The sequence below is a fragment of the Aspergillus lucknowensis genome (assembly GCF_044049455.1).
Source record: "Aspergillus lucknowensis strain CBS 449.75 chromosome Unknown BJX67scaffold_58, whole genome shotgun sequence".
In the NCBI taxonomy this organism is placed as follows: Eukaryota; Fungi; Ascomycota; class Eurotiomycetes; order Eurotiales; family Aspergillaceae; genus Aspergillus; species Aspergillus lucknowensis.
In genome coordinates this window covers 1-21,473 of record NW_027263602.1, presented here as the reverse complement: position 1 = coordinate 21,473, position 21,473 = coordinate 1, and the positions used below count along the sequence as shown (strand labels likewise).

Here is a 21,473-nt window from a genome sequence, read left to right as displayed (position 1 = left end):
CGTAAACGCAGATGACATTCTCCGCATTGTCCGGAGCAGGGATTAGAATTCCAGCCCTAAAAGACAGCCGCCGCGAGATGCGATGAAAGTATCCAGCGAATCTTTCCGGTCCCAATTAGATGTCTTGAAACCACAGCCAACATTGGGAACTATAACCTTCCAGTGAGCCTTACAGGAACAGCGCCGAGAAAGACTCGGGGCATCCATTCAGAAAAAGGCCTCGCAATCGTTGAGGTCTGTTAAAACCCATTGAGGCGCATGGATAACAGGCCAGAGCCGAGGGCTACCCTCGGAAATGGCTTGAATCACCATCCACATAAACTGTGCATCTCAGGAGAGTTACTCGCCATGGGCCGTGGGTCTTTGTCAGTGTGCCCGATACCTAGCATGAAGAATGCGCAAAGAGGTGCAGTGCACCAGGAAAAAATTGCAAAGATATTGAGCGTCTGTTGAAAATTTGGAGGCATAAAGAGAGCAGTTGCTGTTGGGGAGAAGGGTTCAGGAGAGGCGGTGTGGTGTGTTGGGGCTGTTCGCCCAGACGCAGCTCGCGCCCCCCCAGCCTTGGTTCCTCCCGAAGGAGCACAAAGCAAACCAAAGACGTCCTGGGCCCAAGAACAGAGTTAGTAGCTGCTCTTCGATTTTCTTCACGACTCTTGCCGAACATATTCACATCTTGGAAGCAAATCAAACGACTCCAGACGAACTCCCCAATCCGAACCGCTTGTCTTTACTCTTCTCCAACTGCCAACGTGGCCCACAGACGGCATTCTTTGGCAACATGCGGTCTATGGCTCCGTCGCGGAGTGAATGTTCATATATTTTGAACCAGGTCGATATCACCCTGTGGTAACCATTAGAAGTCGTAGCTAATCTGTCTCGAGGTTCGCAGATAATAGTATCACCATCTGACACCGACTATCTGGACCAACTGATACCATCTATCAAAGAGTACAGCGTGGGCAACAAAACGTCCGAACTGTTGCGATCCCTCTCAAAGTTTGCGAGCGACAAGGAAGCCGAGATCGAGACCATATGTAATACAAATCACCAGGAGTTCGTCTCCTCTGTCAATCAGCTTCTCCACATCAGGGAAGGTACCGTTAGCCTAACCGCGGAGATATTGGGCTTAAATCAATCTATTCAAGCGAGCACAGAGAAATTAGCCGAGCAAAAAAAGGTGTTGGTGGAATCACGCCGCCACCGCCAGAACATCGACGAAACTTCACGCGCGATTCAAGATTGTCTAGAGGTGCTCCGCCTAGCGAACCAGGTCCACGATCTTCTAGCAAAGAAGAACCATTATGCTGCGCTGCGCGCTCTCGAAGAGCTTCAGAACGTTCATCTCCAAGGAGTTACCCAGTATCAAATTGCTGAAATGATTCAGCGATCTGTACCAGCAACTCAAAGAGCAATAGCCGAAGCCGTGATGTCGGATCTGAACACCTGGCTATACAGAATTAGAGAGATGTCACAGTACCTCGGAGAAATATCCTTATACCACACAGACCTGCGAAAAACGAGACAAAAGGAGAGAGTTTCGAAAATGCCGTATCTCGAGCATTTCAAGCTTAATTCTGCCATTGAGCTAGTTTCGGACGAGCATGAGGAATACGATCTCCTCCAAAATGAGGAGCTTCAGGTTGACTTTACTCCACTTTTTGAATGTCTACATATCCACCAGTCTCTGGGCCAGATGGAGAAATTCAGGCTCGAGTATGCAAACACCCGTCGCCGACAAAAGGAACTTCTGATACCAAGCTCAATTACTCTGGTGGATGATGACGGGGCAAGTCTACATAATCTGTTAGAGGAGATGGCAGGTTTCGCTATCGTTGAGCGGTCCACAATGAAGAAGGTCCCTGACATGAGATATCCAGTTGACGTGAGATTTCCCCCTTCCACGCCCTAATCAGCCGCAATGTGCTAAGCATGCGAGAGCAGGTTGATGAATTGTGGGACTCAATGTGCCAAACAGCTGTGAGCTTAATCTCCAAGGCTCTACACGAGGTAGATAATGCCGAGAGCCTACTTAAAATAAAGAATCTTATTGCCTTATTTATGCAAACCATGAACGTATGTTTTTTTTTCCCTGCTATCAGAATTGCTCATTGTTGACCTTAGTCATAGACTTGGGACTTCGCCGTGGGAGCTTTTGACAGCTTGTTTTTGACCCTATTCAAGAAATATGCGGAGCTGCTCAAGAGACGATTCAGTGATGACTTTCAAGAGGTAACGAACCTGTCAGCCTTTGGCTTATTCACCGTGCTGATTAATACGAAGATCGTATCGACTGATGACTATATGCCTATGCCAATTCAGACACCTGAAGAGTTCGATAAAGTACTCAATGTTAGCTGGTATAGCCCTGAGAGGCCACAAGACCAAGCGTACGTTGTCTCCTGCATTGTATCATTATTCTGCGTCCCCAATTATACTGACTTCAATTAAAAGCTTCCCTTGTGTCTTGCCATTCTCGCAGATGTACCCACTATGCTGCATCGATATTCGGAACTTCCTCAATCAATTCTACTTCTTTGCCAACGGCGATTTCCTAAATCCTGATATAGTAGACGAAACGCTAAAGGATGTGAGCAAACCGCCTTTGATTAGACATGGAAATTGCTAACCCTGGCAGGCCCTAGACGACCTTCTCTCTAGTAAAGTCTGCGACACACTAGTTGAACGCCTCAACTCCCAGTACCTTGGGCAGATCGTTCAAATACTTATCAATTTGGAGCATTTTGAGCATGCATGCCGTGAGCTTGAATTGTTGCTTGCCGCGGCCAGGTCACAAAGCTCGTCTAGTGATCACGTATCTCTGAACGCGACAGGGAAGTTTAGAGAGAACAAAAAGGCAGCAGAGAAACGTATATTTGAGGTAGTTAACTCTAAGATTGACGACCTTGTTGAGACTGCAGAGTACGATTGGATGGCCCCCGTTACTCCTGCAGAGCCCAGCAGCTACATGCAAACTCTTACGCGCTTTCTCTCGAATATCATGAATTCGACTCTTCTCGGACTTCCCAAAGAAATTAAAGAACTCATCTATTTTGATGCTCTCAGCCATGCGTCAACCATGATTCTAGTGCGTGCATGCATTACACAAACTCTTTTCTTGACTCGGTCTCGGCTGATCAATTATGCAGGCACTGCCGCTGTCACCAGAAGTGAAACGGATAAACCCCAATGGGGTTATAGCTCTTGCGAAAGACGTGGAATACCTATATCAATTCGTCGATAGTCTCAACAATCCTATACTCCGGGAGAATCTGGATGAACTGCAGCAAACAGTCCAGTTGATGCAAGCGGACAACGCCGATGAGTTCTACGATATATCCATGCGAAACAAGAAGTATGGACGCGTAGATGCGATCAACGGTCCAACGCTGTTGGAAAAGTAAGGCATTCATTCTCTCTACCCTCCCCCCGAGAGTATATTGGTTGAACGCATATTGACTGTCGTAGACTTACACACACAGTCCAAAGTCCGGTGAAACTGGACAAGTTTTCAACAACGCTTTCGTCAAGATTTGGCAAGAAGTCTTAGCATGGAACTGGATAAACGAAATACGTATTCCATCACTTGTGCGCCGATGGGCGCCAACCCCATCCCCAGCCAGGCGACACGGTAACTTCCGGCGCGAAATTTTTTCTCACCCCTTCAATAGCACAAATCCCAAAACCACAAACCAATAAGACCGGCGACGCCGGAGCACGGCCCTAATGTATTCGAGCAAAGCCGGCGAAATTTACCATTCAGGGCCCACGCATCTCCAAATGGCTTGGCATAGTAGTGTATGCTGAACCGATGAAGCCCTTATCTTCAGATTCGTGGGTACCTATAATGAAGACATGCAATTCGGTTCACTGAGGGGAGAGGGAATCAAATCAGCTCGATTGGGACATACGAAGCAGGAGAATGACAATTCATGGGGATTGGACTCAGGGCACACACCTGCTGTGGGGGAAGATGAGGATAAGCAGTATACATCCCCTCGAACATCTGGGATTGAGGCTGAGCATAGGCGGCTGTCGGATCTGACTGCACAGCTCCCCCATACATGGGAGGCTGCCTGTATTCCTGATCCTGAAGAGTATGCTGACCCAGAGAGCCATAATCCGCGGGTGCCATGTGATGAGGATGATGCTGGACACCATGCTGAGCTGGGGGTAACTGCCCCGCTGCGGTAGGCCCCGTAGCTCCAGTCGGGGCACTAGCTGTTTGGCTTGAGCGTTTTGCATGAGAAGTAGCTTCCTCACGGGGCACTATGTCAATTAGGAAATCAAACATGTCGGACTTGGATAATGCAGCTGCGATATCAGATCTCTGTAATGTCCGGCGCTTGTTGTCTTCAGCGTGTATCCATGCCCGCATAGTCAGTTCAGTGATAAAAACATCGCAACCTTTGGCAAACAAGATTGGGGCTTCAGCGGAAATCATTTTGACCTCCGGGTCAGCTTTCATGACCTTTTTGATCCGGGCGAGCGGTAGTTGATGAATTTTATAGTCATGATTGTCGGTTTCAAGATGATTGATGACGTGTTGCCAGTACGTGGTCAAGATATCACGGGCAGTTCCTTGTAAGCCTTGATTGACCTAATCACCAGTCACATTTTTAGTGCTAACCAGAAGAGAGAGATAGGTACCCCTACATTTGCCCATGTACCAGTATAAAGCTCAGCAACGGGAGCGTATCCTTGTGCAGCAAGCTAGATAATGCATGGTCAGCTCTACAAGTGAGGAGAATCATGCTAATTTAGATGGCCCATACTGCTGCACTGGCACCTGAAAACTTATATTAGACTTATGCCACGGTCACGAATATGAATATTCAAGACGCATAATACGGGGCCATGGGGGGGCAAGAAGAATAAATACCGTAGTGTCCACCATTTCGAGTGTCGTATAAGGGTTGCTGCCTGCCTTGCTGTTGCCCAGAATTTTGTTGAGTTTGCTCCATGGTCCTAAAATTCGCTCTTCCGGCTAAGCATGAGGGGTTAACAGGATGCGTGGAGGGTAGTTGAATGGAGACGCTTTGGGACGGCGCGATGCGATGAACTTGGAAGTAACGCGATAAGTGGGTGTAATTGCGTGAACAGACTCCCTGTAATGTCAGGGCGCGTATGCGATCGGTGACTTAATTTAATTTAGTAATTCTTGCTGTGAGTTGTCTGCACGACGCGGGAGCTTTGGGCAGAGAGCGAAGTCGGCAGGTTCTCAAATGAGGCGTGCTGGGTTGCATCTCGAGTTGGCGGTCGCAAAGCGCGCCAAGAACAACGGGGACTCTTGTTTGGTCAGTGCTGGGGCTCCCATGACGTTTGCGCTCTTCCGCCAAGGGCGCCAAATCTGAGAGCATCAACCACTGTTTTGACAGCCTCCTTTGTTGATTATGACGCAAATTCCGAGAGCCACTCTACTGTCAGTCGCGTGAGCCTCGAGGAAACAAGCCGGGGCCGCATACCACTGCGGCATTGCATGCCAATGCTGTCGCCTCCGAGTCCTTGAAGAGAAACTTTAAACGTGCACCCCTCGCTCAACAACCCGCAGGCAGGGTGCGCGAACTATCCCCAGCCAAGCCCATGTAACATGACACCGCTGAGTCGGCTACACCTTGAATAGACTCGCCGCACGTGAGATACCAGGTATCCGCGGCCATTTCCCCTCAGCCAGTGTGCTTTCGTTGTCGTCCATGACTAATCAGAATCAAAACCTTCAAGTTGCCAAGATACAATCAGGAGCCGCGCCTGCGCACCTGGAGGACCGAACCTTACCCCAAATTGCAAAGGTCCCCACAAAGAGAAATTTTCTTTCACAGCAGAAAAGAAGCTCGAAGCCCCAACACTCACAGCTTGTCCCCTCTCAATACTCCTCCAGCCTCTATTTTTCTTCCTCTCTTCTCCTTCCCAAGATTTTGTCCTGCAGCCCTATCCCACGTAACTGGATGATGGCTGGGTTAGCGGACGCTTGCCATGTAAATTCGATGGAAGACGACATTCAACAGCTCCTTGCTGAGGCGGAGCGACGGCTTCGCGAAGGGAAGATCCATGCAGCAGAAGACTCGATCACGCCTCCTCGGCTCCAGCATACTTTTCCAAAGTCTGTACTGCCTCGGTGGAATCATCCCGCAATGTCCAAGTTCCTGTGTACTAATCTCCCATCGGCCCAGAATCCCAAGATTATCGCCTGAATCATCTCTAAGACCATACCTCCAGCATCGTAATGACCAGGCAGTTATTGATACTCCACGGATCATTGATCCCATAGTCAGTGATGGGGCTCGGCCACCGGCAACCACCCAGACACTACCGAAACCCACGTCTAAGAAGGTATGCCTACATAGTTGCATCTGTGTCAGCATTGACTTCTCTCTTTTTTTTTTGCTATGAGGAAACCTCAACCCATCGCGAGAGCGCTTGATGCAGTCTCTACAGCCCGTCTTGGGCTGCGCTGTTTCAATGAGAGTACTTTTGTTTCATAGTTACTCTGAGCACTGCCCACCAATCCGGATTCTATTTGTTATTTCAGTCCCGACGCCTTACTTACGATATTATCTCTTAGGATAAGCCCACAGCGGGAAGCGATTGGTTTGATCTCCCCAAGACGGAGTTAACTCCTGAACTCAAGAGGGACTTGCAACTCCTGCGAATGCGTTCTATACTAGACCCAAAACGACATTATAAGAAGGAAAATGGCAAGTCCCAGGTGCCGAAGTACTCCCAGGTGGGAACAGTCATCGAAGGCCCAACCGAATTTTTAAATGGTCGTATCGTAAAACGAGACCGCAAGAAGACGTTTGTTGAGGAGGCTCTGGCTTTGGAACAAAATACCAGGCGTTTCGAAGCTAGGTACAATGATGTTCAGGACAGGAAAAGGAGTGGGAAGAGAGCTTTCTACAAAAGTTTGCGAGCCAAAAGACGAGGTGGAAGAAGCCAACACTGAATCACATGCGCAATGGGTCTATCCAGCATGATTAAGGATAATTCACACTAAGAGACGAGAAGGCAACAAAAATCGATCAACAGCCCACGCATCACTGTTGAATAGTCAACTTATCCTAATATCGGTTTTCTGCCGCTAACGTCTACCACCACCAGTTCGCCGGGCGAGCGCTAAATATCTCGGGGTCACTCAGACGCTTTCGAACATGTCATTCACGACCCGGACGACCAATTTCTATGGTCAGGTCAGTATCATTTCCGGTTACCTGCTTTTTTGGTGACGGACCTGCATATCCTGAGCTGCGAGTCTGCCAGCTTCAAGCACTTCTTCGTGATTTGCTTTCCCTTCTTGAAGGATAGCCTCGAGCTCTTTCACACCCCTCCCTTGGATAAGATGGTCGTCTCCACGAGGGACGGGCGAGAGAACAGCATTATTTGTTACCAGACTGAATGCTATGATGCGAATCCCGCAGTGTCTCGCAACGATGATCTCAGGCACAGTCGACATGCCTACCACATCCGCTCCGAGCTGCCGGAGCATCCGACACTCGGCTCGAGTTTCATAACTGGGGCTTCGAGTTAACCTGGTCAACAACTCTCTCTGAAGTTGAAACTAACCTCGGACCACCAACGAAAGCATATACGCCCTCGTGGAGCCTTCTTTTGCTTTGCGGATCAACAACCTTCCCCCAAGCTTCATGTACCTGTCGGCGCAGGTCAAGATCATAGGCGTCTGACAAGGGTGGAAAACGAGGTCCAAATTCTTCGCTATTGGGGCCTCGCAACGGGTGAGTTCCCGCCAAACCAGCGAGGAAAATATGCTTCACGTTCTCTTTAGCAAACAGATACCCGGAACAGACCAAGTTGACTTACGTCGTTCAAAAGGACGATGTCACCTACCCCATAGTCAGGGTTGAGGCCTCCAGCAGCATTTGTTACTATTGTACACTTAGTCAATAATTCATGAAACCTCCAGCTCGCGATTTTCATCGTTAGACTGGCAAAGGGTAGCTCACAAATGACCGTGTCCACGCCCAACAATTTGAAGACCCGAATAGGAAATGTCACTTGATCTATAGAATGGCCTTCGTAGTAGCTTCATGGATCAAACAGCATTTCAGCAGTCATCCTATATTTGGGCTCCTGTAGGGGTATTCTCACTGGGCACGGCCGACCATTAAGACTGCCGGGACTTGTTTGTTAAGTAGCCCAAATACAAGCTTGCCCGCATGTCCAGCCACTATGTTCAAGATTTGTGAGACGTGGTTACTACACCCAGAGAACGCTTGCGAGCAAATTTCAAACTTACCCGTCAAATGAGGGAAATGGGGAATGTCAGAATAATTGATTTCTACTCTGAGCCCACTATCGATTGTGTTTGCAAGGCCACCTAACCCAGAACCGCAAACAATAGCTACATGAGGGGCCTGCAAGGGGGTCGGCAGAAGTTTCTTAATAAAGGTGAACGCCTCGTTCGTCTTCTCCGAAGACGAGTGCCCTTGTGTCTTCATGCTGTTATCGGGGAAATTTGACTGGTGATGAGGCCTGAGTCTGGCACTGGTCGGTTCAATTCAAAATGTGATGTTGGTGGGTAATCATGTGCGGAATCGAAACTAGATAATGTTCTCGTCAGTGATAGCTCTGGGCAGCAGCTCGCCACGGCCTCAAGATACCAGTCTATCAATCAAAGCAAATAATGAGAACTTTCAACCTTATCATATCATCCCTCTCGTGTGGATGGAGCCAGCTTTCGGGTTTCTCTCGCTGACCTGGATGTCACGAGCGTCTGCTTAGTCATGGAAATATTCAAGCGCCAAGGCGATGCAAGAAATTCAAGAACAGCTCCTGTCTTAGAAACTGCTGGCTCCCTCCACAGACAGAGCTATGCCACCCCTATCACCTCACACCTGTTTGTATCGAGCGTCGAGGTTGTTGCAGGTAGTTTTCCCGAAGTCCCCGGTCCAAACAGAGCAAGCTCTAACGACCAACCAGCTCGCCCCAGCGTGCCGTGCGCTCAGCTCTTTGAGCCGACGAGGAGATGCCGTGGACACTCAACCTGCCATATCAGAGCTAAACAAGTCAGGGGAAAGGTTGGCACCTTTCCACGATCCTCGTAACTTCGTTGTCACTAACGGTTACAGTCCGATACAACCCCAGCCCGCCATCGAGTTGCCTGCAAAGCAATGGTTGGTTATCACTTGCAGTTAACACGTTCCAATGGGAATGAAGACTTTGGAACTGACCGAAACTGCAGGGGCGAACGTCTGGATGATGTCAACCACAACGCTCGGTTACCTAGAAGCGTTCAAGCAATATACTTGAGACCGCTTCGCAGGAAGGCCGAATATGGTCTCCCGGTGTGTGACCTTCAGTTGAGGTCGTACAGTGTCCGGAACCTGGAGTTTTTTGCAGATTTCGCCCTTCGCGCTGCGTACTATCTGAACCTTCCCGTTAGCGGACCCGTTCCTCTACCCAAAATTGTCGAACGGTGGACGGTCCCTCGAAGCAATTTCGTACACAAAAAGAGTCAGGAAAACTTTGAACGAATAACCCTACGTCGGTTGATCCAAATAAAGGACGGAAGCCCACAGACGGTTCAGGCATGGCTTGCGTTCCTACGAAAGCACGCCTTTTACGGGGTCGGCTTGAAGGCGAATATCTGGGAATACGAAAGCATTGGTAATATACAGATACTAAATGCCAATATGTTGCTTTGCTATGACCTTGGCTAATGGTGTGACTTATAGATGTCGCAAAGAACATGGATCAGGCCCTTCCCGAGGTGGAAACGAACCTTGAACCTTACCTATCACGATTTGGTCGTCAAGAAAGTCAAGCATCCGGTACACATGGGTCCTTATCCGAATTTTTGGGAAATGAACGATTGTCGTTGAACAAGGGCCCACTGGTCAATGTTCGCAGCGGGTAAAGTAGCACTGCTATGTCGACTCCTTGTTTTTTTGATTGGTTTGGTCTGTATACTAGTACCTATTACCATTCTCCTGCATAGCATTCTAAAGCTCCAGAATTCCTCTTGAACTTGTATTCTTTTTTTAAACACATGGGGCTATGTGAGAGCTAGCCGAGAGTTGATCACAAGTCCCAACCCACTCAAAGGATCCCAAGCCCCACGGGTCGTAGGCAGACAGGTCCAGATAGTATTAGCTCGAAATGCCCAGTACTATCAGCGGTACTACCTCTGGAGGACTACCGCGAAAAGGGACTCCGAATTCGTCGCCCTGGTCACGTGCGCCGGCGTGTTGAAAGTATCAGACTTTCGGGTCCTGATACAGTAGCTCTCGCGGAACATCCCAAAGATTACCGAGGGGAGATATGCATCCCGGAATAATAAATTCTGGACAATGCCTTACAGCAGCTAAGTCAATTAAGAGAATCGGTCCCGATCTGGTTCCCTACTTCAAAAGATGGAAGAGTTCACAGGATTTGCTCTCTCATAAGACCACAATCTTTTCGGGAATTCAACCAACAGCTGTACCTCATCTAGGAAATTACCTAGGCGCCTTACGTGAATGGTCCAGACTTCAGAATAGGGGCACTCTGGATACCAAATTGATCTTTTCCATCGTCGATTTACACGCATTGACCGTACCCCAAGAAGGTCGTCAGCTGAGAAACTGGAGAAAGGAGGCATTCGCGACGTTGTTAGCTGTTGGTCTAGATCCAACTCGCTCGACGATATTCTATCAGTCTTCCGTATGCTCTAGACCCTAGTCCGATACTTCCTGACGGGAACTATTCCCACTCATGATACTCAGCTAATCGCGTCATCAGGTGCCGCAGCATGCTGAATTGTTCTGGATCCTTAGTACTGTGGCTTCTACGGGTTATCTGTCTCGAATGACTCAATGGAAGGTGAGTGTCTGTCGAAGACAACCCGCCACCGGCAATCGGTTCGCATCCAGCGCAACCTAGATCATGGATAAAGCTGATCTCCTCCAGAGCAAACTTCAGTTGCCAGAAGATGCAAGCTTGGATAGTTCAGAGGTGCGCTCAAAGTTACGGCTAGGTCTCTTTTCATACCCAGTCCTTCAAGCGGCCGATATCCTAGTCCATAGGTTCGGCTCCCATCCATCTTCAGTTTAGCAATTCTTTTTAACATGATTCAGGGCTACCCATGTTCCAGTCGGGGACGACCAGCGACAACACCTAGAATTTGCTAGACATATTGCAAATAGCTTCAACCGTATCTATGGACCCATATTTCCGTCTCCAGAAGCAGTCATATGTGAGGCTACCCAACCCTCATCCGTCCCAGGTTACGGGGCTCCGCAAACTAACGTAATACGCACTTAGCACCTGCAAAGCGAGTGATGTCTCTTAAAGAACCAACGCTCAAGATGTCAAAGTCTCATCCTGATGAGCGTTCGAGGATCAATCTCACCGACAGCCTCGAGGATGTTCGAATAAAGGTCAAGGCGGCGCTCACAGACTCCGAACCCGGCATAAGTTACGATCCGATACGGCGGCCAGGTGTTTCTAATCTTATAGAGATCATTAGCCACCTGGAAGGGAGAACGTGCCACGAAATCGCCCTCTCCTACGAGTCAACCAGTCTACGGGTTCTCAAGGACGACGTAGCCAACAAGATTTGCCGTGTTCTGGCCCCAATTAGGGAGAAGTACTACTCACTAATGTCGGACGGCGATCACTTAGACACCGTTGCAGAGAAAGGAGCCCGAGATGCGCGCGCAAATGCCGAGACCACCATGAAGAAGGTTAGAGAAGTCATGGGCTTGTAAAGTTGGGCAATCAAGTGTTAACACCATCTTTTGCTCTACCCGCATACTACGCCGCAATCCTCTTCGATTCTGCATTAATACTCATCTTCCCCCAACTCCTCCAGATGACAGATACATAACCTAAACCTATCCGTTAACTCACCGATTGTATTTTTGTCCAATCCTACCCTACTCCCGATCAAGAGCGTTCGCCATGGATGAGCGGAAAGTCTCCTCTCAATGCTGAATCACCTTGAGGGCCAGAGGGGAACTGCAAGCAAAGGCCTCGCTCCGTCCATAGAGCTTTGGATCCTCCTCCTACTCATAGCAGACGTCGATATTCCTCTACATTATTTTCTCTCCGCGCCTACATGGTGTCATTGTCTATACAGTCGTGAATGCCGTGGAAACAGTATGTAGGCACTCTAATTTAAGCACAATGTCTGCGTCCACTGTCATGAGCGTGAATACGATATATCTCGCTGGGATAGGATTCTCGAAGTTAATGCGGCTCAAGCTGAGCTTCCATCCACCCGTTGCAGAAGGTTCTGGTATGAGGGTCTGTACATCATGACATACCCGACTCCCTCGGTCATGAGAATTGTAGAATAAACTATCGACCGAGTTACCCGTAGTCCTGCAGTCGAATTATTCAGTCGAGTGTCGGCCAATGATTTTCTCGAAAGTTTGATGCTCCGACTTTCGTGGTGGTGAGTGATTTAAAGTTTCCGACGGCTCCCGCCTTGGCAGAGCTTTCGCCTTCAAGTTCAGACCGGAGTTGGCCCTGGGTTTCGCCGAACAATGCCTAGCCACGCAAGCACTCAAAAAGGAAATCGGCATCATTGCTTTTCCCCTCGGTATCCCTTTCTTCACCAAATAACCACGCAGAACTTCACGTTGACTTGTGACAAAATTCCCTCATATTTCAACTCGTTGTCGGAAATTTAATTCAAGGACTAATATTGCAAGAACCGGAAATTATTTGAAGTGTAAGATTCAAACAATCACGAGGTTTTGCTTGCTCATTGATGACGACAGCAACAGAATGCCGCAGAGAACCATTGGGTCGCGGGTCCCAGTCCACCCCATCCAACCCAGGCAGTGAAGCAACACACGGACTAGAGTCGTACAAAAAGCTCAGGATGTCCCAGACCTGGTCAGCAGTGTCAGTCGAGCGTCAACTCCTTAATATACGGAGGCAACTTCTCGGTCCACGGAAAGTTTCCCACCTCCGCCTCCAACACAAAACACCTACGAAACTGGTTTCAAATATCGGGTTTCGCATCCCACTTTCAAGGACCTCGTGCGCGTGCCGGTACACAGCGGTGCGTAGGGCAGAGCGCAATGCGGGGGGTTTTGTTACTTTTAGGTACCCTTATATACACGCGAGGCTTGACAGGGGCTGCGGTGCTTCACCAACGAGGTGCTAGGCCTGCAGTTCTTGCTTTGGATATCCATCGCAATGAGATCCTCGACCCAGTGGCAAGAGACAGGATAAGGCGCAAACGAGATCAAACCGTCTCGCAAGCAATTGACAATGAGGTTAGATGGAAATTTGCCTCTCTCTTCCCGCGATACTGATTCACAGCTTGGTAGGAAGCACTCTACTTCTGCAACGTGACTATTGGTACCCCAGAGCAAAGCCTGCGGTTGATCCTTGACACCGGCAGCAGCGACCTCTGGTGCAACGCAGCTAATTCAACATTCTGTTCCTCCTCTCAAGATCCGTGTAGGGTTTCCGGCTCCTATGACCCCGGTTTATCTTCATCATCAACCTACGTATCATCAGATTTCAACATTAGCTACGCAGACGGAACGGGAGCAGTAGGTGATTATGTAACGGATACTCTACGCATCGGCGGTATAGACCTCCGGGACTTTCAATTCGGGATCGGATACTTGTCTAGCTCTGCAGGTGTGTCAGCTACCTGTGTTTTCGTTTAGATTATGCGTATCACTGCTAATTGCTCTCAACTCCAGAGGGTGTTTTAGGCATTGGCTATCCTGCAAATGAAGTGCAAGTTGCTCGGTTTGGAGACGCAACCTATCCCAATCTTCCCCATTCATTAGTTGAGAATGGTCTGATCCAGTCAAGCGCCTACAGCCTCTGGCTGAATGATCTGGAGGCAAATTCCGGCTCGATACTCTTTGGGGGAATTGATACAGAAAAATACCATGGCGACCTGCACACCCTTCCTATCCAAAGTATCAATGGTGTTTATTCAGAATTCCTCATAGCCCTCACTGGTATTTCACTCAGCACAGATTCTAAGATTCATGAACTCCATTCGGACACACTACCTGCGGCGGTTCTCTTAGACTCTGGAAGCTCGCTCTCATATTTGCCGGATGGAATTGTGGAAGATATCTACCACGATATTGGTGTTACGTATGAGCGGTCTACCGGTGCCGGATACGCGCCCTGCAGCTTGGCTCAAGACAACATCCATATCACGTTCACATTCTCGTCCCCCAAGATTACAGTTGGAGTTGATGAGCTTATTATCGATGCCGGTGATCTTCGATTTCGCAATGGTGAACGTGCTTGTATTTTCGGGATTGTTCCTGCTGGGGACGGCACTAACGTTCTTGGTGATACGTTCTTACGCAGCGTGTATGTTGTATATGATCTGGCAAACAACGAGATATCTCTCGCGAACACCAGATTTAACTCAACGGAAAGCAATATCCTGGAGATTGGACACGGAGACGAAGCTGTTCCCAGCGCTACCAAGGTATCCCACCCCGTCACCTCCGTCGTAGCGGATGGATCAGGAGCGCGAATCGGCGGGCCGACGGGCACCGGGTTCACCGTATCACCTACGAGTACAGGCGCGGCGGCGGTAGGAGGATTCGCAGAGATTCCGAAATACCTCGCGTTCGGCGCTGTAGCGATGGGGTATTTGTTTGCTTTTTGATTAGATTGCAGGAAGTAGTCTGTCCACCGGCAATCAATACACCATTGCAATTCGCACCATGTAGTAGGTGTCCCAAGGTACTCATGAAACGTTTAGAATGGATGTACCGCGTGTGCATTAAACATTTTTGCGGCTGCCAGTATACTCCATGGTACCAGGGAGGGCAACCGGATGCACGGCGCCGGGAAGTCCAGAAGTTCATTCGGATCAGAAAGTGGGTCAAAGCCTCGGAAACCAGTGATCTCCAGTGGAAGAATGGGGGCAGGAGCCGCAGGACACGGGCTGGACCACCTCACGAAATCCTCAATGGTACGGCACTCTCCATGATCCTGATGTTGATTGTGCCAAATCGATTCAAATGCCCCGGATCCCAACGCGCACAATCCTCAAGGCGTATCAGCACGACCCTCTCCTTCCGCTTCTTTTGAGAGAATGTCGCTCCCTCGAATCGGCAAAAAATGAGTTGCGATGGCTTCGTGAACGAGCACTCCATATGGTCAGGCCAGCCAGCGGCGGCGAAAGAGCCGTGACAAAATATCCTGTTTTTGGGTGGCGGGGTCTCCTGAGGTCGATGTGTCTGACCCGTTCAAGGGGGATGCCTCTCCAGTATATACTCGGGGACCAGCCATTTGGAGATTTGGACATCAAATGTGCAAGAGGCGTGTTAATTCCAAGGTATCTTTACTCCAAGCAGACGGACTTTCAGCACCAATCCTAATTATGCATAAATCAGGCATGAAACAGAAACAATTACCATCCACGCTGCAAACTTTATACTTGACAGAATGCTAGAGGACCAGAATGGAAATAAGGGGGAGAAGGCTTCCCTCCATATTCTCGATCTTTGTACAGGAACTGGATGTATTTCACTGCTTCTGCATGCTCTGCTCTCGCCCGTGTTTCCATGTCTATCGATTGTCGGTGTCGACATCGACGACGCAGCCATCAGGGTAGCGAGGGAGAATACTGAGCGAAATGTCCGCCTAGGGTTGCTGTCAAAACGTGCATTGTCAGAAGTTAGTTTTCGACGCGGCGATGTGCTTCAGTGTGTTCGCAGCCGCGCGGCTCCCGAGGACATGGCGAATATCATAGGCCCTAGCCTCCACGCTCTTTGGAGCTCCAGGTGTGATGTTATCATCTCGAATCCACCGTATGTTTCCCCAGCAGAATATCATGATGGGACAACATCGCGCAGCGTGCGAATATTTGAACCAAGACGTGCATTAGTACCCACCGTCAACTCTGTCCTGGCCCCTGTTAATGACAACGATGTTCAAGTAGGAGATCTTTTCTATGACCGTATTGCGGTTCTGATGTCCAGGCTGGATGCCAAACTAGCGGTGCTTGAGTGCGGGAGTCGCTTACAGGCTGTGCGAGTAGCTACCCTCTGCAGGGACGTTCTCGGTCGCTACGATAGGACAGGCAAAGCCATAGTTGATGTTTGGCCAGTGACTGATGTTGATCCTGCTGCGCACGCGGTGTTTATCCAACGGACAAGGTCCCAGTGAGCGCAGGCAAAGTCGTTGCATTTTCTATGGCGTTGAGACTAAAGAGCGGACGTGAACACTCTATGTGGGCCAGATGCTGTATTACTTAGAGATAAAATATATTAAATATCTACTTGTAATTTCTTTTTCTTGTCTTTCTATTTGGCCTCTTTAAAGTATTAAACGAAAGTATTCCACTTCTTATAGGTTAGACCCCGAGTATCGCAGCGCTCCATTGAGTGCTGTTTGGGGCAGCCCGATGCTTCATGCAGCATATCTACTCCGCCTGCTTTGAGAGGTATACTGTTAAGCAAGTACATGTAGTATATGATATTCTAGTAGTACTACTAATCTCCTTTCGGGATATTAGCAATTAGTTCTCTATATGGTGCGATAAAAAACAATCTCATATTCTTGTCTTCTCTGATGAAGCCATTGAGATAGATACCGTAGGTGATGACCTGACGACCGGTCCGACCTGCCGCCCGATTTCACGGCCGTGAGCGACGGCCAACATGAAGCAATTCAACCACATAATATTAAACATTATCTAAAGATCTTCTAGTGTTTTAAAATACAGGCCATATAGGAACTATAGGAAAACTTTAATTACTCTAGAAGTGCTGTAGGAGGCAGATCTGCCTTCCTTAATAATTTATAGTATAGGGGACCTTCTTAACCTCTTTAGTTGCTATAGGACCTGGAGTTTGCGAATTCTATAGAAATAAAGCTTTAGAAAGCTTCCATGGAGTCTTCTTAACTATTTAAAAGTTGTTTTAAAGCTGCCTTGCTACCTTCTTTACAAGACAGGTATCTACTTTTTTTTGTTTTTTTTTGCTCTGCCTCAAGGAGTTATAATTTTTAATTAAAGGTTTAAATTTGCCTATATTCTTTAAGCAAGTACTATTTCTTTTTCTTTTATTATTACTAGTAGATCTTTTCTTCCTCCTTTAAAGCCTTGGCAAGTTAAATAGCTTTATTCTTTTCTTATTAAAAGTTATATACTTGCTAAATCTTTCTAGGGGAATAAAAAACTATATTACTATCTTTTAGAGCTATAAAATTAAATTATAAAGCCTTTCCCTGCTAGTATTTCTTCTTTTTATTCTACAGGGCTTTCTCGAGGCCTTTATAGCAAAGTTTTAGAAAAATATTCTATATAAAAAGATAATATATTATTATATATAGTTTTTCTACCTTTTTACTATAAATATTGGTCACTACCTGCATAAGAAGTTTTAGACTTGTTCAACCCAACCCGTGAAACCCGCCCCAACCCGCCCCTATCCGCCAAGAAATGGGTTGGGTTGCTGATTTTAATAATCCAATGGGTTTTGGGTTATGCATGGGTAACCCATTGGATTATAGATAACCTAATAGGTTGCCAAGCCATGCCAAGAAATAAATTACTATATTATATTTATATATATATATTAAATATAAATAAATTACTGTATTAAATATAGTAATTTATTTTAACATGTAGATTACTACTTAATTAGGTAGTAATCTATATACATGGGTTTTATAGGTTTTATAGGTTAGGTTAGTAGGTTTTTTAGTAACCCGTGGGCGGGTTTCCAAACCCCATAACCCAACCCAAAACCCACCAGTTCATCTTCAAAGGCCATGGGTCAACCCAAAACCCGCGGGTTAACAAGTCTAAGAAGTTTTTTAATCTTTTTCTAGTTATTTGCCCCTAGAACTAAATATAAAAAGCCACCTATTAAAGGCCTGGAGTCTAGTGCTCTACTAAAACAAGCTAAAATAATTTCAGGATTAAATAGCAATATTCTAATAGTACTCTATAAAGATAGGATATTTTTGCTTGTTAAGGCCTTCTACTAGCTTGGCTAAAAAAGTCTAAAAAAGTCCTGTTTGCTAATAGTACTTAGACCCTAAGATATATATAGAAAATCTTTAAGTTAGTTGCTATAGGCAAGGGAGAGCAGGCTAAAAATCCTAATATTAAGTAGCCATAGTAAATATATTAAATAAGAAGGATAGGTTATTAGAAGAATCTTATTATTAAAATAGAAGTCTAAAAAGCATGGTATAAGATAAAAACTATAGCTATCAAGAATTAGAAGCCTCTAACACCTCTATACCTTATTTTAGTTTTTTAGTTAAAAATATTTGTTAACCACATGTATTCAAGCTAATTATTAGTCTAACTACTTGGAAAAGAGGTAAAGAAATAATTCTAGACTATAGGATTAAAATCCTAAAGCTATATATCCTATATATTACCTAAAACTACTTGATAAATAAGGCCTGGTAAAAGCAAGCTCCTATTAATATAAATATAAGTAATTATAGTAATCTACTTCTAATTATTATCCTGCAAGCATAATTATATACCTTCTTTCTTGTATATATATTTAGAAAAGATCCTCTTGCTTTTTGAAAGTACTTTAATAAGAAAACCTTTCTTATCTATATTATAGATATTTTCTAGCAGCATCTTATATTCTTCTAATTTCTGCTTTAATAGCTTGAAGTATAAAGTATATTTATATACTAAATTAGCCTATTTTCGCGTGGAATCTATAGTAGTAATATAGGTAGTTAAAAGTTTATTTTAATATCTAGCTTAAAAGTAGCCTGGCTAGTATTTTTTAGGCTTTTTTCTAGTAATTTCTTTAGTATAATTTTAAAGTATCTTATAGGAAATAAATAAGCCATAACTACTTAATATATTAATCTAATTTATAAGATTTATATTCTATTAGTAGTTGAGAACTTGCTATCTTTTATATTACTATTATTTTAAGCTCTATACTCTATAATAGTGTCTTAATAGTATTATTTAGCTTATACTAAAGGATTTTGCAATTCTAATATAATTAATTAGCTCTCCTAGATTTAAGGAATTGATTACAGCTAATACTGCCTTAATTAAAGTCATATTAGTTAAGTTATAAAGAATTGAAGTTTAACAATTCTAAAAGTTGGTGTCCGAAAAATCGGGCAGCGCGTCGGACCGGTCGTCAGGTGATCACCTATGGTACAGGACGTGAAGGCGGTAGTGATCAGCAGAACAAGAGCTGTGGTTCATATATAGCATATGCCCGGCAAAAGACAAGCAAGGGAGTAATATAGTACGCCAGCAAGGCAAGAATAATAAGATAATAGAAAAACTACAAACAAGAAACAAGGAATAAACTAAATGTAAGGGATTGGTAGCTAGTTACTAGCTAATAATGCCTGTGAAACATAAAAGGTTTATGGTAGGCAATGAAATTGGTCTCTCGTCGATGATGATTCAATTCGGACTATCAGGTCGACTGCTAAGATACAGGGTTCCGTGAACGCAGTAAGCCGCGGTGGAACCATGGAAGCATAATTATAGTATAATATATACTAGGACCTTTAAAAGGACAAGTAATAAGTATTTACCTGTACTTAGATAGTTTTATTCTCTATCTATTATAGACTTGTTCAACCCAACCCACGAAACCCGCTGCAACCCGCCGCTGTTAGATTAGGGTCCGCCGATCAATCTGTAGGAGAACGCCTAAGGATATTCTTGAGAGGAATGAAGAGAATATAGATTATTGGGATCAAATAAAGTATAGAAAAAGGTAGATAACCAAAAGTAATTAGTAAATAATAGGTATATTATTAATCTAGTTAATAATAAATAGTAAATAAAACTTTCTAAATATAGATAATAATAGTTTTTATATATTTACTACTTATTATAACTATTATATCTTTTAACTATATTAGCTATGCCTATTATTATATTTATTATAGTCTATAGCTTAAATAGCTATAATTATATTTTTTTAGTATTATATTAATATATCTATATTATTATAACTAGGTTAGCCTAATATATTTTTATTAGTATTATAGTATACTACTATAGTATATTAAATTTATTAGCTACTAATATTTAATTTTTTTAATAATCTCTTTTTTTAAGGTCTTTATTCTAAAAATATAATAAATAATACTTCCTAGATAAGTTTAGTTATAATTTATCTAGTTTTTTTCTTTAATATCTTAGTATTAATCTTATAATATTATCAAAGTTAAGTATTAATAAAAACAAACTTAACTATTATCTTGAGGAAAGTAGCTTTATAATAATTATTTTTTATATTTACTATAATTAGCTTAATAAATCTTATATCAAGTCTAAAAGATTTTTTTGTTATAATAAATATATATAATTAGGTTAAAAATATATTATAAATTAAGAAATATTTTTTAATAACAAGTAATAGTATCTTATCAATGCTTAAAATAAAATTTATTTTTAGGAAAAAGAGGCTTAAGCTATAATAACTAAGATAATAATAAGACTAGATTATCTTTAAAAACAAAATAATTTACTTTAAAAGTAAGTAGGCAATTTTATTATTTATAATATTAAAAAAATTAAAGAATTAGAAAAGTTAGAAAAAGAAAAGTATAAATAAAAAAAATAAAAAAAAGTATAACAAGTACTAGTTACTCTAAATAAAACCTTACAAGCCTATATTACCTAGGCTACTAGTACTTTCTTATTATTTTTTTTAAAGGATTTTTTTTAACTAGTTTATTGCTAGAATTCTAGAATCTTTTTAAAGTAATTAAGATGCTTAATAGGTTCCTAAAAGTTATCTTCTAGTAGGTAATCCTTTTATTTAATAAGGTATTAAATCTAATCTTTCTCTATTTATTAATCTAGGATTTGTTTAACTTTATACTCCTTATTAATCTTAATTATTTTATTATTAGTATTTTCTAGATTTTTTATTAGTTTAAATAATAAAATATAGAATACTAGATAAACTTATATTTTTACTAGTAATATTAAATAGTAGTTATTATTTACAAGTTTTTTTTAATTTTAAATAGTCTATATTTTATAGTATTAAGTTTATTACTTAATTATTTATTCTTAATATTAAAATCTTTTTTTTTTATTATTTGTTATAGCAAGTAAATTTTTTTTAAAAATTATAGCATGTTTTTATACTTCTTATTATAATAAAACTTTATTTTCTTTTTTATCTATCTAATATTATTAATTATAGATTAGTATAATATTTTTATATAAATAACATGTATTAATACTATATTAAATTATTTTTTAGCTAGTAGTAATTCCTAATATATTTTAAAATTTTTCCTAAAATTTATATAATATAGTATAATACCTATTATTATATTTTTTTATATTATTAATTATAAATTAAGCTATAAATAACAATTTTACCTAATTATCTTAGTTCTAATCTATATAATATTATAAATATTATTTAATTAACTAAATTATGCTTTTTACTTATTTATTAGTTTATTAATAGTTAGCTATAAATATATCTTGTCTTATTCTACATGCTTTTATAAGTATTTTTTAAAACTTTAATATAAATAGCTTATCTTAATTAAAA

General features: G+C 43.6%; 7 protein-coding genes across 7 annotated transcripts; 5 read left to right on the top strand and 2 right to left on the bottom strand.

The window, feature by feature from the left end:
* The first annotated feature begins 580 nt into the window (after positions 1-580).
* On the top strand, positions 581-3,642 carry BJX67DRAFT_270401 (Rab GTPase-binding exocyst subunit SEC15). The gene is made up of 8 exons (XM_071026502.1): positions 581-829; positions 882-1,882; positions 1,942-2,073; positions 2,128-2,229; positions 2,281-2,387; positions 2,452-2,587; positions 2,636-3,085; positions 3,147-3,642. Exons 1-8 carry the CDS (start codon positions 808-810, stop codon positions 3,399-3,401), a joined length of 2,205 nt encoding a protein of 734 aa, XP_070881948.1. The 5' UTR covers positions 581-807; the 3' UTR covers positions 3,402-3,642.
* Positions 3,415-5,049, bottom strand: hapE (CCAAT-binding factor complex subunit HapE). Its single transcript, XM_071026499.1, has 5 exons — positions 4,880-5,049; positions 4,773-4,786; positions 4,654-4,710; positions 3,956-4,597; positions 3,415-3,867 (listed from the first exon to the last, which is right to left on the bottom strand). Exons 1-5 carry the CDS (start codon positions 4,959-4,961, stop codon positions 3,865-3,867), a joined length of 798 nt encoding a protein of 265 aa, XP_070881947.1. The 5' UTR covers positions 4,962-5,049; the 3' UTR covers positions 3,415-3,864.
* A 563-nt stretch (positions 5,050-5,612) lies between these two features.
* Positions 5,613-7,220, top strand: BJX67DRAFT_270305 (Fcf2 domain-containing protein). The gene is made up of 4 exons (XM_071026501.1): positions 5,613-5,643; positions 5,719-6,097; positions 6,168-6,327; positions 6,560-7,220. Exons 2-4 carry the CDS (start codon positions 5,943-5,945, stop codon positions 6,938-6,940), a joined length of 696 nt encoding a protein of 231 aa, XP_070881946.1. The 5' UTR covers positions 5,613-5,643; positions 5,719-5,942; the 3' UTR covers positions 6,941-7,220.
* On the bottom strand, positions 7,035-9,050 carry BJX67DRAFT_270223 (purine-nucleoside phosphorylase). Its single transcript, XM_071026500.1, has 8 exons — positions 8,613-9,050; positions 8,249-8,552; positions 8,101-8,179; positions 7,956-8,035; positions 7,813-7,877; positions 7,558-7,760; positions 7,226-7,505; positions 7,035-7,174 (listed from the first exon to the last, which is right to left on the bottom strand). The coding sequence occupies exons 2-8, from the start codon at positions 8,448-8,450 to the stop codon at positions 7,130-7,132; spliced, it is 954 nt and encodes a 317-aa protein (XP_070881945.1). The 5' UTR covers positions 8,451-8,552; positions 8,613-9,050; the 3' UTR covers positions 7,035-7,129.
* On the top strand, positions 8,824-11,699 carry BJX67DRAFT_374857 (30S ribosomal protein S10, mitochondrial precursor; the record flags this gene model as incomplete). Its single annotated transcript, XM_071031611.1, has 8 exons — positions 8,824-9,107; positions 9,194-9,618; positions 9,687-9,864; positions 10,365-10,653; positions 10,732-10,812; positions 10,900-11,015; positions 11,067-11,185; positions 11,254-11,699. 8 exons carry the CDS (start codon positions 8,824-8,826, stop codon positions 11,697-11,699), a joined length of 1,938 nt encoding a protein of 645 aa, XP_070881944.1.
* A 1,073-nt stretch (positions 11,700-12,772) lies between these two features.
* BJX67DRAFT_270107 (pepsin-like aspartic protease) lies at positions 12,773-14,775 on the top strand. Its single transcript, XM_071026498.1, has 3 exons — positions 12,773-13,220; positions 13,275-13,593; positions 13,659-14,775. The coding sequence occupies exons 1-3, from the start codon at positions 13,023-13,025 to the stop codon at positions 14,594-14,596; spliced, it is 1,455 nt and encodes a 484-aa protein (XP_070881943.1). The 5' UTR covers positions 12,773-13,022; the 3' UTR covers positions 14,597-14,775.
* Positions 14,776-14,954: 179 nt separating this feature from the next.
* On the top strand, positions 14,955-16,104 carry BJX67DRAFT_374855 (N5-glutamine methyltransferase family protein; the record flags this gene model as incomplete). The annotated part of the gene is made up of 2 exons (XM_071031610.1): positions 14,955-15,271; positions 15,330-16,104. The coding sequence occupies 2 exons, from the start codon at positions 14,955-14,957 to the stop codon at positions 16,102-16,104; spliced, it is 1,092 nt and encodes a 363-aa protein (XP_070881942.1).
* Between the last annotated feature and the right edge of the window lie 5,369 nt (positions 16,105-21,473).